Below are 15,814 nucleotides of genomic sequence, written 5' to 3' on the forward strand. Positions count from 1 at the left end.
TAGCAGAAACCCCCATGAGGCACCTCCTTGCATGAATTTATCGTGGGTAGTCATAAATGCGATATGTTTTACCTAATTTTTTGGATTTTGAAAGATTTATGAAATCACAACCATACATAAAGGGAAACCTAACTTATGGATGTAGTAGAAACTTAGCACTAAATATAAATATTCAACAAAAAATGGAATTTAGTTTCAAAATGAATTGATGTGTCTAGGGTGTATCAATTTAGCAGAGAAGGGAGGTGGAATTTAAAGGAGTGGAGCCAATTCTTGGAGCAAGATAGATGACTTGGAATGAGTGGAAGGAAGGCTAGAAGAGGGAAAAGTGGATGTATGTTACCATTTACATGGTGCTTCACATGTGCATGTCTGTTCCACACCAAAACGCCATGACCCACTAATTGTTTGGGGTCCATGATGCTAATTGGCAGGAGCAATCGCAGTTCTCTATTCAAAGGGAGCTTAGGGGTTGAAGGGAAAGGCAGTGTACGATGACTTACTTATTACTAGTATCTAATATTTTCTCCCAATATATCGTACTCCTTCCATCCATGAAGTTGGTGTCAAATTCTAGTTTTCCGCTTTTAAACATTTAGGCTAGTCTTCAAAGCATACACATAACTCATGTCTTGCACGTTGCATCACCCTCGCTCAACTTCCAACAATTTAGCATTTTTTTGCATGTGTGTTTAGTCTCAAGCATTAATGGAAGGCATGAATCATATGGATGTATGCAAGACGCCATGGAGTATTAGCAATTATTTACATGTAGCGCAAAATATGGAGGAGAGAAAATAATCCCATATAAGGCATGCAAACCTGGGTCATGTTATGCTAATATATTTGTCGGGACCCCGATCCTAAGTCATAGGAATCCAGCCTGTAACACATTGCATCTCTTTGCGGTCTCACGCACGGTTAACTCCACGGCTGCAGCCTTACCTTAGCCGGGACCGTTTGCGTCTTTTGACTCACGTATGCAATAGTGTCGCTAGCATTCCAATGTCAAAGAACCCGGATCGACAAGTCTAGTCATAAACCAAAGTGGCGGTACCGCACAAGGACATGCGTACATGACCCAACAAAGCAGGTGTCGGTCACCAGCGAGTGTAGACGAGTCGTAGCAAGCTACAAGGACTTCATTACATCGCGTGACATTTCCCCAAAGGGGACAGACACAGCAGCTAAGAAGGACACATGCCGGTCAACCAATGTGTCCGGAGCAATAGCGAACTACCAAGGCTCGTTGGATCACAAAGGGGCATTTCCTTGTAAGGAGTGCTACTAAAGTTCACAACTAGGTAATCGAACCCCATACATATGAAGTACGACACACGTACGCATGGCATACCGATATGTATAGATACATCGATGGTATCACAACATAACCATAAACATACAAGCTTTATTTAAGAGGCTCGGAAGAGCCACACACATAATATTACACATTAAGGGTCTCACGACCCATAATAGCAGTCATTCAGTTACAAGCCAGCGGAAGAGTTTAAAACTGTCTGAGTACAGACAGGTGCAACTAGAAGGCACATGGCCTGACTATACTACAGACCCAACGTAGGGCCAGATCGTAGCCGGGACACCAGCTACTCGTCGTCGTCGATGTCTACGAAGAACCCTCCATTAGGGTCATTAGCAACCTCTGCAACATTTATTAAACAAACATGAGTACGGAGATACTCAGCAAGACTTTAGGATAACTATCTACTCATGCAATGTATCAAAAGGTATTGTGGGGTTTCATGCGGGAAGCCAGCATTTGACTCGTGGCTAGACAACTTGCATTTTTAAATAATTTTGACAACTTGATTTCTCGCACACGAGTCCACTAACACCACAACAATATACCATCGTGGAATCATTCCTTCTCCATACGGAAATGCCGTCCACGACACTCACGCTTATCTTGACAATTTTATGAGTAGCCATTGAAGTTATCTATGAACAACATATGTCTCCAAGTAGTCCATATCCGCGGACGCGGCTATTCGAATAGATCATAACCCTGCAGGGGTGTACTTCGCCACACACGCTCTCGCCACTTATCGTCATGTGCACGTCATGCACCTCGGCAACCTTCAAGAGGAAGCCCAGCGAGGGAGTCGGCCACGACCGTTAACCACACTAATACCTAGTCCAGGTTTATCGCCTATCTGAGAGTAACCCGTACGGAAGTCCGGCCGAGGTTTCTGCCTCGGCCTCAAACGATGTGCGCAGGGTTCCCAAGCCCACCATCCGGGTGCCACTTGGTACACCGTGCCACTGCCTACCGCATCATAGCCCACCTCTCAGGTCAGCACTATGCACGGCTTCCAGCATGACTATAAACACCAGAAACTACTTGCAACTCCTGGACCGAGTACTAAGCGATTAATAAGTCGAGAGGGTCAATTAAGTATCCCAACGTGTGGTACTATCTAGTCTTGGATTACATACACGGAACTCAGTTCCTAAGGACGGTTCCAATGAAACAACCCGCTATGTACTCCTACACAGCCTTTCACCGGTACCTTTACCAAATCAGGTTCAACACACAACCTTTGCTTACCGAACACATTCTCACAATTCTGTTCATCTCCCAGATGACAGACCATACACAACTCTAAGCATAGCATGCATAGCAGGATAAGACACATCATGGCTCAAGCAACTACCAGGTATGCTAGGTTGCAAGGTTCGGCTATTTGCTGTGACAAGGATAGGTCATGCAAAGGAAGTGGGTTCAACTAACGTGGCAAAAGCATTTGAAGCATTTGATCCTAATGCAATAAGTAAGTGCAGGAGCAAGAACATGGGATTTATCGGGATGATCAAAAATGGTTGCTTGCCTTGTTGCTCAGAGGAGTGACAATATCTGTCATACGGATATTCGATGGAATCCGGGGGAGCGGAGCCTACCGAAAGGAATGACAACAATCAATAACAATCATATGCAAACAAGATGATGCATGAGCATGGAATGAGAATGCAAGGTGATAAACTAATATAGCTAGCATGTATTAGGTTTGAAGTTAATTTGAATCAAATTCAAATATCACTTCAAACGAGGTATTCTCGGATACTGTGTTAATTGATTCGACCTGATGCTCAGATCAACTTGCTTTTAACATGCATGGGATGACATGTTAGGTTGCTGGTTTGTAATTAAGATAGTATTTGATCATGTCAATCATGGTAAAATTTAAATATTTTCCATATTCCATTTATAAAGTATTTATAAGAATTGACTTATTCATTAATCTACATGTTTGGGTTTTGTAACATTTTCAAACATGTTTGAAAATGGCATATTCAGATTCCTTGAATTTTTCTGATACTTTTTCATATATAAATTATTTTCATTGGAGTTACAGATTAATTTCTATGAATTTTTTGAAGTTTTAAACATTTCTGGAATTATTTCTATACTGGAAAATCCATTTATTGCGTCAGCCTGACATCAGCAGGTCAACTGACCTGATCAGGTCAAACCTGACAGGGGGGACCCATTGGTCAGCCTCTCAGGGGCTAATCCCGCGCTGACCAGCCCCTAAGTGGGTTTGACTTGGCCTTGGGCCCACTGTCAGTGAGTGCTTAGGCTTTAAACTTCTGGATTAGGCTGGCCACGTCGGCCCTCGCCGGAGCCTGGCCGGCGGCGACCAGATCCGTGGCAGAACCTCGCCGGAGACATGCTAGAACGTGTTGTGGTGCTCGGAACAAGATGCTGAGAGCACTGGAGTGATCTCCAGGCTCGACCACATCCAACGCTGGCCTCAGGGAGAGCTATAGGTGGCCCGAGTAAGCCGGCAACGAGCCGGGGCAGCTGCCGGAGTACGGGTTCGATGGTCCAGTGGCTAGGGGGCACGGATCCGAGGGGAAAGAGAGGGGAAATGACCGCAGGCTCACGGGGAGTGCAGAGCAGGGCTTAGACGGCTCGGGGAAGGGCTGTTGCCGGCGTTTCACCGTCGATTTGCCGGCAACTGAAGGTTGAAGACGATGGCGTTGGGGACGTTGCAGAGCTCGGGGAGACTTCGGTCATTGCAGAGAGAACCAGCTCGACGAGGCGAAGCTGCTAGACTACTCGGATGGAGGTTCCTGTGGCTAGAGGCGTGGCGGCTCGAGCTCGAGCTCGTGGCAATGGCGGCAGAAAGAGGGAGGAGAGATCCGAGAGGAGGGGGGAAATTGGAGCTGGGGAATGGATAGGGTCGGGCTCGGGGTGGATATTCCCAAGCTTGCCAGCGCGAAGCGGCGGCCAGGCAGCCAGGGAGCTGCGTGGAGGCGCGCGGCGACGCGGCGGCCACCTCCTACTTCTACTGGCAAGGAGGAAGACGACAGGAGCAGTTGGGCCGGGCCAGGTGAGCGACAGGTAAGGTTTCCTCTTTCTTTCTCTTTTGTTTTTTTCTGATTTGTTTCTGTTTTGCTATTTCATTAACTTGCTATTTATTTCAGCTCCCAAATAGTTTGTAAAAGCTATTTTAAACACACCAGAATACTTGTTGGAATATTTCCAACCATTCCTAAAGTTTTCAACATTTTTGAAAGTTTAAAGTTTCTGATTTCAAATTTAAAACTTGAAACCAGTAGCTTTTTGCATTTATTTAAAATGCCTAAAGTATAAAATAAATGGTTTCCTTTATTGATTATTTGTTTCCAAGAATTATCAGAAAAGTTGAACTTTTCTTGAGGCCATTTTGGGTTCATAGATTTTAACTAGTTGAATTTTCCTTTATTTTGAGAAGTGGCTAGGGTTTGTTGAATTTTCCTTCACCACTTACTTTCTTCTTGTTGATAGTTTCCTAGATGCAATGCAAAGAAAACATGAGCACAAGCTAACTTGCTTAAGGTGTCAGGGATGTGACAATATTCCTAAGAGATTTTTACCCACTACCTCAAATTATCTCAACATGCATGCTTCACCATCATCAAAATTATTGTAACCATTAGATTTACTAGACTGATCCACTCGCATCCATCCGATGTACGCATGAGTACTCTACCATGCAACAAGCATTAGTGCATTGTAAGTGGTTTTAAATCAATCCTTCCACATGCATTAAGAAAAAGGCCCACCACAACAATGCAAATATGCATAGGATAAAAGCCAACTCAACATTCAAACATGAACTATGATTGCCATTCTACTATGCTAAATATTTGACAACTATAAAATAAAAAACATAGTAAATCTTATGTATTTTTAATCTTAGTTCACTTATTTTACTTCAAATATCCATGTTCCGTATAATCAAAACGCATTAAAATGTGTTGTTGAAAATTCTACACAATGTGTGGGGTGTCATCTAGTTAAGAATTAAAAGAGACGAAGGAGAGTAGTACTACACACATGCTAAATCTTCTAAAAACATAATTGTTGGTACATAGAAGATTCTCGAGGGTCCCAAAATAATTTGAGCTACGAAAGTGAGCAAGTCAGTTGGCCCATTTTGTAACCCTGGTAAGAGCCCAACTTTCCCGCTACAACCATGGCCCATGGTATTTTGAAATTCAGACCTATAAACTCAGATGGAGAGAACAACTCATTTTATAGTAAAAACACACAAGTCCCAAAGCAAGTTCCATTGTTTCACAACATAGTATGGATTCAACGACTAGTACAAGAGAAAATATTACTATTAGATATTTTTTATGTAAAAAATGTTCTCACTAAATGATGTATATTTAATCATTGTAATCATTAAATTGTTGAACGCAATTAATAATAAAAAGCATTTTACCGTTATTCATAGAAATATAACTTAGTTGGATTTAACTCCTCATTAATTATACAATGCTAAAGGGTGAGGATGTGGATGTGTTCACACATCAATGGTTTAATGGTTCTAATTTTATAATTTTTTTGGAAGTGTTTTAATCGTTCTAAATAAGGATATAAATGCACACATATAGACACATATGCAGCGATTCGAAAGAACGATGTCAATGTACTCATATATGGATATTTGTCTAACAATCAATTCTATACAAAACTAGTATATGTTCATAAATTTGTATATATTTTAATGCTTATTAAGGCTTTACATGATCTAGCACTAACAAAAATGGCACTATATCAATTGCTACTAAATTTGGATGTATGGATAAGGATGAACTTTTAATATCATCCTTATTATGCAAACGTATCATGATCACAAAAAACATCGCGTACACCATTGCATATATGTCCATGACAAGTGGTCCCAACATATGCATAGTGAGATGAAACTTTTGTATTATTAGTAAAACTTTCTTTTGGATAATGTACACTATTTCGGGTCCTTGAGGCGCTCTGAACTATTCCCTTCTATATAAATGGATGACATCTCCACATATCTCCCACCAATATGTCACTAGTCAACAACATAGGTAAATCTCAGTCAGTTTTTAGATCCTTGTGCCTCCTATTTCTAGTGGTAAGTTTCTTTGTCGTTATAGCATTTAGTATGCCGAGGAAGGATAGGCGGTCAGTTATCGCTTACGTCGAAGATGACAAAGAGCGTGATGTCACGTTCTTCAAGCGGCGCGGCGGCTTGTTCAAGAGTGCTGCTGATCTTTCTGTTGTGACCGGTGCTAGGGTTGCTGTCGTCCTTGAGACGGAAACTGAGAAGATGCATTCCTTTGGTACGCCATCTGCTAACCCCATTGCTGATGCTTTCCTATCAGGAGCACCACTAGAAATTCTACTTGCCGATGAGGCAACAACTACTAGAATTGCACAGCTACAAAGTGAGGTGGCTCGTCTAGATCTTAATTGCATGAGAGAGTATAAGGAAAACCAACTCTCTATCGAGCATATGAAAAAGGTCCAAGAGGAGTTCCCAGGTATGACAGCAAACCTTATCTTCTCGAAGGAAGAAGACCTTGACCTTGAAGATCTCGAGAATCTATCCAATGAAATCTCTCGTGTCCATGATAACATTGGGCACCGGTTGCCACCATTGCGTCATGGCCGTAAATCCATGACAGGTGGTGCAAGCATGATACAAAACATGCTACCGTCAAGTTGTGTACCATCGGATCGCATGAAGACTATCCCTTCATCGGTGCACTCAATGTGGTCTCATCATCTTCCACAATATCAAGTGTGTTTGTATCCACTACCGTCATCACCAAGACACACTGTGGCACCACATTTTCCTCAGGTGCCAGCAATGATCCACTCGTCACCATCTGCTTCAGTGCCACAGTTGGATACCGAGATACAAACAACACCTAATCAAGCACATGAGCTACCTCCACCACAAGATATAACGGTCAAGGACTATGTAAGTCCTTGTAACCTAGTGAACCCACAGAACAATCTAAAACCTAACTCTACAACTGGGTACAATTTGGAGGCCTCTCCACTATTGTCCTACTCTGGTGGCATAGATTTTACCATTGATGGACCATTTGGCTATGAATCATGGGGCCATGCTCCACCAGAGCAACCATTCTACAATGGATTTGTAGATATGGGTGCTTACTTGGGCTATAATGGTGTTGATGTAGGACAGTCTTCCATGGGAAATGATGGATGTGTTAATGCGCCGCAGAAATCTTCCTCTAGCTAGACGCTAGTCAGCACAACCATTTTAGTGCTATGTTAAAATAAAGTCGTTCCATTTCCATTTGGAAATTTGTAATCATTTGGACTGTTTACTAAGTCCATTCAAGGCAATAATAAACATGTTTGATGTTATATGTATTGGACATGAAGATATTTCCTTATCGATGTGTCGCATTGTGTTTGGGTTATAGTCAAATATTTTTTATTTTCCTTGTTGACTTGTTCGACATCTTAAGAGCGAAGTAATATGAACCTGGAATTATAATTTCAATGAATTGGAAAATTCAAACTTTTATATCTATTTGTGGCATAGTGTTTTTGTTATAGTCAAATATTTTTATTTTCTTGTTCAGATGTTATGCATCTTATAGATGAATGAGTATGAACAACAATAACAACTTGATATGAGATTCATTTGAAATTATGGTAAATCAAGTTTTTTATAATAGATGCATGTGCATCTTGTCATTGAACTAAAACAAAGAGTAAACTCGTGGCCACATAATGCTCCATTAATGGCATATATGGACAATTACAAACATAGAAAAGCATCCAAAATCTAGAGCTCTACATGAATATATATTGTAAAATGTCATTTTTAACATGATGCTCGACAATTACAATGATGAAAGACTTAGAAACATATAATCACAATCCCATATGGACACGTCGGTTAAATAACACAAGTACACCACTTCTATATAAGAACACCCTAAATCTGAAACTCGTGTATGACTATAGACTCTATTATTTTTTTAGATAACATATGATAATTGTTCATTAGGTAAACTAAGTCATGGTGGGTATTTATAATATATGCCCAACTCAAATCATCATCCCTTACCACCACAAGCACATAAATATGAGCAAAAAAAGGAAATGCCTAATCTAGGAATCATTTTTCATATTGTAAAGATCAAATACTCATTTTTATGATACAACAAATCCTTTAACCAAAATAGAGTTTAGAGTATATAATGTCTATCCCGTCTGCACACATTAGTTAACAACACATACGTTGCCAGTAGCAACGTAGAAAATCACATCAAATTGGGATCTCACCTTGCACAGAATATAAACCCATATCATAGTTGAGTTGGATATCTCTGGCAAAAAGTAGAGTTTGGTATGATTTTCTTTTCTTGTATGGTCCTTTATATGATTAAAAAATGTGCATATAATTTTTTTCTATTGGTACTATGCATAATAAGAATAAAGTATTGTTTATGGATCTCAAAATGTTTCTCCTTGTGAGTAGAATCAGCCTAACAAAAATATATTTATTGATCATGCCAAAGTTTACTAAATCATCAACGATAGAATGGTTGCAACTTGAGAATGGTTATGGACCAACATGGAAGATCGCCACTTAATCCAAGGAAGTTGATTTATGAAAAAATAAAGGGAGTGTTTCTATTGAAAATAACAAAGACCAAAGCAACTCAATCGAGAGGAAACATAAAAAAAAGATGACCAAAATTAATAGAGTTTGGCCAAGAAATCCTAAAATATCTTGCATCAACTACACAACCCATAATAACATAAGCATGCCCAATATCATTTGAGTGGTTGGTTGATATGTGCTAAATATTATTTATCCTTTTATACATGATTAGTTATGAGCTTCAAAAGCATTCTCCTTGCCAAAAGATCTGAATATAAAAAAAGAGCTACCTGAGGATCACTGTAGAAGGAATAGAGAGGGGAATGGTGGAATCAATGTTTATTGCTTGAGTTTCGTGGGGATATATATAATATTACATGACCATTTTGGAGTACAAGACAAGCTAGAACAAATCCTAGTGTATCCTATGTTTCCTAAATAATCACATTGCCCAACTTCCCCTGCACTCACAATGTCACAATGATAATGACACATACGATGAGACTATAGAAGAATCCGAAGGTAGGCCATCCCCACATAGTCTGCTAGACTGGAGACCGACGAGGTTGCTCAAGCAAGGCGGAAGCCCTTTGTGCCATTGTCAAGATAGTCAAGAGCATAGGATGGTGTAGCCCTGTTTGAGGTAGCCATGCGAGGGACCCCGTGGTCATTATCGAGTCGGGGGTTGTCAGTGTCTAGGTAGTCTTTATGGAGCCACGGACACAGGGGGCACCGTGTTAGTCATGGGCACAGTGATGCGCTAGGATGAAGATAAAGTAGGCGAGGGGACGCATCTGTTTTGCCAAGCCCGAGGACAAGTCGTGGAAGAAGGCACGCGTCAATGTCGCCAACCCCGGGAATGTGTAGACTGAAGAAGTCGATATTGACAAGGCGCCGCACGAGGCTCAGACCTGGGGTCTGGGGACACGTCATGGACGAAGGCACACGTTGGTGTTGCCGGCACCAGGCATGCGTATACGGGGACGTGCAGGAGTTGTATGCCATGTAGGAGGAGCCAACAAAGGTGGACTCGACGACAATTGTGGTGTCAGTCGATGTGGGGTATAAGGTGTCCATGTCAACCATGGTCGTCGGAGTAGATGAAGTGATCAGGGAAAATGATGGTGATGTTGGCGATGAGCTGTTGCTGGACAAAGATCAATGAAAATAGCAGACACCGCCTGCTGCTCAGGTTGCCCAAATCAGAGGCAGGATCCTCGGCGCCGATGTTACTTCTACTTTTTGCGGGAACCAATGTGTAAATTACACAGCCATTGGTCTGTCACCAATTCTGTCTGTCACCGGCTCCCAAACCAGGCAAGCTCCATAGCATGCCACATATGAGCTGATGCTTTCTTCACCAGCTTAGCTTCCATATGATCCAACCAGGACTGCTTTTTCAGGGAAGTCAACTACGCTGCGCATATGCTCTGGATGCAAGTCTAAGGCAGGCTACTGATCTTTTCCACCTCCGTACTCTACCATTTTCCTTGGGATCAAAGACACGCGCTGCAGAGTCGTCGTCGTCGGGTGGTAGATTCTATAATGTCATGGCATAAATCGCACATCTATCTCTCTCCTCTTCCTGCCCTTCCTATCCCGGACCAGAAGCAGAGGTCGTCATCGATCGATATCGATCTTGTAAGTATCCGCGTTGCAGAGTGAGAATCTCGTTTCATATATATTCGTGTTCTGCCTTGAAATTTGCATCGTGAGTAATGTATGCAGTGAGGATGAGAATAGTCCCGTTTCTGTCGGCGTTGGCCTTTGTGTTGTTGGGGTTCGTCCTCGGGTTTTCTTTCCCGGTATCGATCACGCCCAAGGTTGTTCTTATCTTGGTATTGGCTTTATATCTAACTTCACATCATGGTAAGATTGATCTGGGTCTGGGCAAACAAATGTGTGCAGCTTCAGTGTGGCGTACTGCCTTGGAGTGGCGGTGGTTCTGCACGCTCCAGCTTCCTGGGCAGACTGTGGTCCCCATTCTGGAACAGCAGTAGCACTTCAGGGGTACATTGCATACATACAGTCCTGATTTTCTAAAATGATGCAGGTTAAAATTTATGAAGAAATTACACTACATGTTTGCAGATGATCTAAATAAATCTACCCTTCTGCAGATTGGAAATGTTGCAAGGAAACCTGAAGGAGCAGAGAGGTTACCGCCGGGCATCGTGGTTTCGGAGTCCGATCTTCACCTGCGCCGGCTGTGGGGATCCCCAAATAAGGTCTTTCTTGGCTTCTCTCAACCCTGAACTCATGTTATTGTGCCCAAGTTTTTCTACACTGAATAACTTGTTTCCGTTTGCGATGCGCAGGACGCGCCGGTTCGCAAGTACCTCCTGGCAATGGCGGCAGGGTACACGGAGAGAGCCAATGTCAATGCAACCGTTCAAAAGGTAAGAAGAAACCAACCAACAAGTGGTTTCTGCACTTTGATCATGCTGTCTCGGGCAAAGAGTAGCAGGTTCTTTACATAACGGTCATATGACACTGCACAACACATAACGCAGTTCTCGGACAACTTCGACGTTGTCCTGTTCCACTACGACGGCCGCACGACGGAGTGGGATGAAGAGTTCCATTGGTCGAAGGAGGCCGTCCACGTCAGCGCCATGAAGCAGACCAAATGGTGAGGGCACCGTGTCTGTCTGTCTGTCTCCAACATTCTCTTTTTCAGTCAGTCCAAAGAACAATCTTCAGACTTTCTGACCTGGAATGTCTGAATGATGATCGATGAAGGTGGTTCGCCAAGAGGTTCCTTCACCCGAGCATCTTGGCGCCGTATGACTACGTGTTCCTGTGGGACGAGGACCTCGGCGTCGAGAACTTCACCGCCGAAGCGTAGGATCATCGTCGATCATCTATTCGGTTTGCTGTTTTCTGAACCTGGCTCTGAAATGTGATCATCTTGTGGACGGCTGCAGGTACATTGACATCGTGAGGAAGCACGGGCTGGAGATCTCGCAGCCGGGGCTGGACGCGACCAAGGGGAAGAAGGCGTACGACGTCTCCGTCAAGAGAGATGCCGGCGAGATGCACAAGTAAGCAAAAGCAGGCACTGATCATGCACAGAATCAATCTTCTTGATATATACTAGTATGATCAATTAATTTGGCATGCGTGAACGGCACAGGACGGATGCAGGGGGAAGGCGGTGCCCCGACGTGCACAAGCGGCCGTGCAGCGGGTAATTGATCATCATCAACACAAGTTCCTTCTTCACCTTGTGTGATCTTTGTAGTGTCAAAAGGATGAAGAAGCATATGCATGCATGGGCAGGTTCGTGGAGGTGATGGCGCCAGTCTTCTCCAGGGATGCTTGGAGATGCGTGTGGCATATGATCCAGGTACATAAGCTAAGCTTGATTGGTCATTAATAGGATTTTCTCTCGAACTGAAACGAAGAAACGGATTAAATTTTGATTTGCAGAATGACCTGATTCATGGATGGGGGCTCGACTTCAATTTCTGGAGATGCGTCGATGTACACACAACATGACTTAACCATAGATACACGCAACATTTTGATCAAGTTATACAGAAACTCGCTTGGAAAACCGTTAACTATTTCCTTTTTTCTCTTTGAACTGGCAGGACCCTGAAGAGCAAGTCGGCGTCGTTGACGCTCAATATGTAGTCCATCATGGAGTCCCCACACTCAGAGATCAGGTAACGTAACTTCATCGACTGCTTGCCAGGAGCCCATCTACGTGTTGATTCAATTGCACCCCCTTTTTCTGCAAGAAATATATTATGTACGGTTACAGCTTAAAGCATGTTTATTTGGAAAGATGTTTCGCAAAAATATATTGAATTTTCACCATGTAGGGAAGACCCAGCATGATGCTGGCATTCATTGATTTAGAAGAAGAGAGCGGAAAACATTATTTGATCAAGTGATCATATGAATGGAAGAAATCTAGGCAAGAAAACCAAAACCAGAAAATAGCAATCTCCCAATTTGGTCCCGAAAGGGATGCTCAAGGCATTTAGCCCCTGCCAGACTGCTGTGTCTTCTTGACTGAGCACCGATAATTAAAACGTGCTGACGTAGTATTTATCTAGCACAAATTCATATAGTACATAAAAAATGGTTTAAGCAACTTACTACACACTACAACCTACAAGGAGTAGTAAAATTCAGTTAAAGCATGAACATATTACATATGAAGCATCTTCCATGCATGGCATGCTCTGGGATACTCTCTTCTAATTATTTTTGTGTTCCTCCATCGGCACGCAGGGCAACGGAGATAAGCAAGGAAGTAGGGCAAAGGTATGTATATATGTACATTTCAATTTTTTGTAGTACCAAATATTGACATTACATAGCACTAATTGATTAAGGTAACATAACATGTTTCATTAGAAGATTAATTGTTATTATTCTTGATGTGTAGGTGAAAGACCGGCAATACGAGGAGATGCACGCCTTCGACTCAAGAATGGCCAATGCTGACAAGGCGCTCGCCAAATCCAAATCCCTAACCTAAATTAGTTTCTTTACTTAGTCAGCTGGCTACACGGGGATTGTTGCACAACCAGATAATATAATTGACTAAACACTGTGGAAATACCCCTGGTTTTGTTAATTATAGACAGTTTTGTCCAACAAACCGAGAGGGGTTGCCATGAGATGATTTTATTTACTTCTATTTTTTGATTATTATTTGATTCATTCTTGTATATTTTATTTTATTGGACTTTGTATTATTGGACACTGATCGAGAGATTTATTTTATTCTTGATAACATACAGTTTCTGGTGGTTAGATACAACACTATGATAGGTAGAACTTGCTTTGTGCATTGACATCTGTGTGCTTCCCTAACACTTGCCGTGATGATTTTCTGGATGAATCTGTTACGAGAATGCTGCCTTATCCTGTAGTATTTGATACGAGAGTTCGTCTTAGCTTTGGTAATATCTCGTTAAGCGTCAGCTGTAAGCTGGTTATCCAGCATGCTTGCTCTATTCTGTGTGGCATATCAAACTGTACTTTCAGTATCCTGGGAAAGATATGGTCGCAATATTGTCAAAATCTTAATCCTTCAGTCATTTTGTTAACTTGGGCCCTGCAACTTCCTTTGCGTGGCAGAACGCTTCCTGTTTCGTGAGATGAAATAGCTACTGCCCACTCGGACAAGGAGTGTGTAATTAACTTATGATCGTTCAAATTTGCTGCAACATAAGCTATTTTACAAGCAAGTTTTTTATATGGCAGGGCCCGCAGTTCTAGTTATACCATTTCAACGTCCCCGAAGAATAAGCTAGTATCGTTTCAGTGTAGTAGTTTCGATAATACAGTTATCCTAGACACTTGCCGAGAAGAACTGCAGCATTTTCGGCCATCCTCCTCAGCCATACATGAGCCTGCTCACCACCAATCTGTATAACTTTTATATATCGGAATGTGCAAGGAGTCAGTTAATTAATACTTCCTCCATCCCAAAATTCTTGTCTTAGATTTATCTAGTTATGAATGTATCTAGTCACGCTTTAGTATTTAGATACATTCATTTTTAGACAAACCTAAGACAAGAATTTTGGGACGAAGGGAGTACATATGTACATCAATTATATGTTTGTCCACACATCTTTGTAACCGATCCAAGGAAGGAGACGAGTTAAACAAGTGGTTCACAAAGACAGTAAATGAGAGTTGCAACTACTTATATTGAGCACCTTTGTTGCTGATGCCTTTTGTCCTGCTCTCTACATCCATCCTTATATTGCCCATCCATCCTGATGCCTTTTGTTATTGCCATCATCTGGTTCCTGGTAAGCAATGTTCGTCACCTGGTATGTGAGCAAGGATGTTGAAAGAGTTCAACTAAGAGGCAATACTACTTAAAGTCTTCAACTCGGCTTCAGTTGAGTTGACTCGGCCCGATGGATTCGTCTAATTTGAGTTGACTCGGCTCCGATGGATTCGTCTAACTCGAGAATTTCTCATTTACTCGAGTTGACTCTGGCCGGTGGACTCCATACAAGTTGTCAAGGTAATGATTTAGGGTTGACTCGGCTCATATGCATAACAAGTTCAAATATATATCAACTTGGTTTTACTTGTGAAACTTGCAAGTTGAGACATTTAACTCATTATTGAAGTGAACAACAAAGCATGCATACATCGAATTTGACTATATGCGCATCATTACCATGTTACCTATACAATTTAAGAGATGATTAAAAATGCAAAATATTATGAACGCTCATGCATGACATAATCAAAACGAGTACAAAAAATCTATTGTCCATGCACTACTCTTCATGTGCTTGGTTGCCGCTTCCCTTCTGCTATGGGCTATGGGCTACGGGTACGGTGAGTCGGTGATTGTGGTTATGAGGTTCTGGGTGATCACGGGGTGGGACAAGATTGCCATTAACAGGACATAGAAGGAGCGGTCGGTAGAGGGGATCATGAGGACAAGAGGGACCAAAGAGGTGGCGCCAGGAACGATAAATCAATCGATGGGTGCCTAGGACCAGAGACTAAGATGAACCGATGAGTATTTGAGGCGAGGTACTTGGGTGATTGGCCGTTTGGGTTGAAATAAACCTAGTTTTGCGAGCTTAACAAGTAACTCACTAGTCGGCCTATTGTGCTTGTCCTTTTTCTTACGAGAAACAACACTCTCATTGTAAATCACAATCGCCTTGTTATGAATGGCTTGTTAATTAGTATATAAATTTCTGAAGAAATAATTTTCGAGAAAAGTATATCAAGTGGGAAACCAAAGATTTGTGCACAAACTCAAATTAAATTTGTATTTGAACAAGGGCGGGAGATATCCATGAAAGAAACCAAAGAGACATGTCAAGATCAAGAATATATTTAATGATACCACGGATGATGATTTATGGCTCTTAGGTGCCACACAC

The 15,814-nt window shown here is 42.0% G+C and overlaps 2 protein-coding genes across 2 annotated transcripts; both read left to right on the top strand.

The window, feature by feature from the left end:
- The first annotated feature begins 6,355 nt into the window (after nt 1-6,355).
- Nucleotides 6,356-7,644, top strand: LOC123413000 (agamous-like MADS-box protein MADS3). Its single transcript, XM_045105947.1, has one exon. It carries the CDS (start codon nt 6,438-6,440, stop codon nt 7,545-7,547), a length of 1,110 nt encoding a protein of 369 aa, XP_044961882.1. The 5' UTR covers nt 6,356-6,437; the 3' UTR covers nt 7,548-7,644.
- A 2,844-nt stretch (nt 7,645-10,488) lies between these two features.
- On the top strand, nt 10,489-13,856 carry LOC123411070. Its single transcript, XM_045103992.1, has 14 exons — nt 10,489-10,568; nt 10,656-10,750; nt 10,836-10,937; nt 11,048-11,155; nt 11,246-11,326; nt 11,441-11,559; nt 11,670-11,771; nt 11,855-11,971; nt 12,064-12,117; nt 12,210-12,276; nt 12,360-12,413; nt 12,524-12,598; nt 13,173-13,205; nt 13,330-13,856. The coding sequence occupies exons 2-14, from the start codon at nt 10,661-10,663 to the stop codon at nt 13,420-13,422; spliced, it is 1,095 nt and encodes a 364-aa protein (XP_044959927.1). The 5' UTR covers nt 10,489-10,568; nt 10,656-10,660; the 3' UTR covers nt 13,423-13,856.
- The last annotated feature ends 1,958 nt before the right edge of the window (nt 13,857-15,814 follow it).

The sequence above is a fragment of the Hordeum vulgare genome, chromosome 7H (assembly GCF_904849725.1).
Source record: "Hordeum vulgare subsp. vulgare chromosome 7H, MorexV3_pseudomolecules_assembly, whole genome shotgun sequence".
Taxonomy (NCBI): domain Eukaryota; kingdom Viridiplantae; phylum Streptophyta; class Magnoliopsida; order Poales; family Poaceae; genus Hordeum; species Hordeum vulgare.

Coding starts and splice junctions, on each gene's coding strand:
- LOC123411070 (XM_045103992.1), top strand. CDS start 10,661: ATGAGAATAGTCCCGTTTCTGTCGGCGTTGGCCTTTGTGTTGTTGGGG. Junction 11,156..11,245: donor TGTGGGGATCCCCAAATAAG/GTCTTTCTTGGC, acceptor TGCGATGCGCAG/GACGCGCCGGTTCGCAAGTA. Junction 11,772..11,854: donor GAGAACTTCACCGCCGAAGC/GTAGGATCATCG, acceptor GGACGGCTGCAG/GTACATTGACATCGTGAGGA.
- LOC123413000 (XM_045105947.1), top strand. CDS start 6,438: ATGCCGAGGAAGGATAGGCGGTCAGTTATCGCTTACGTCGAAGATGAC.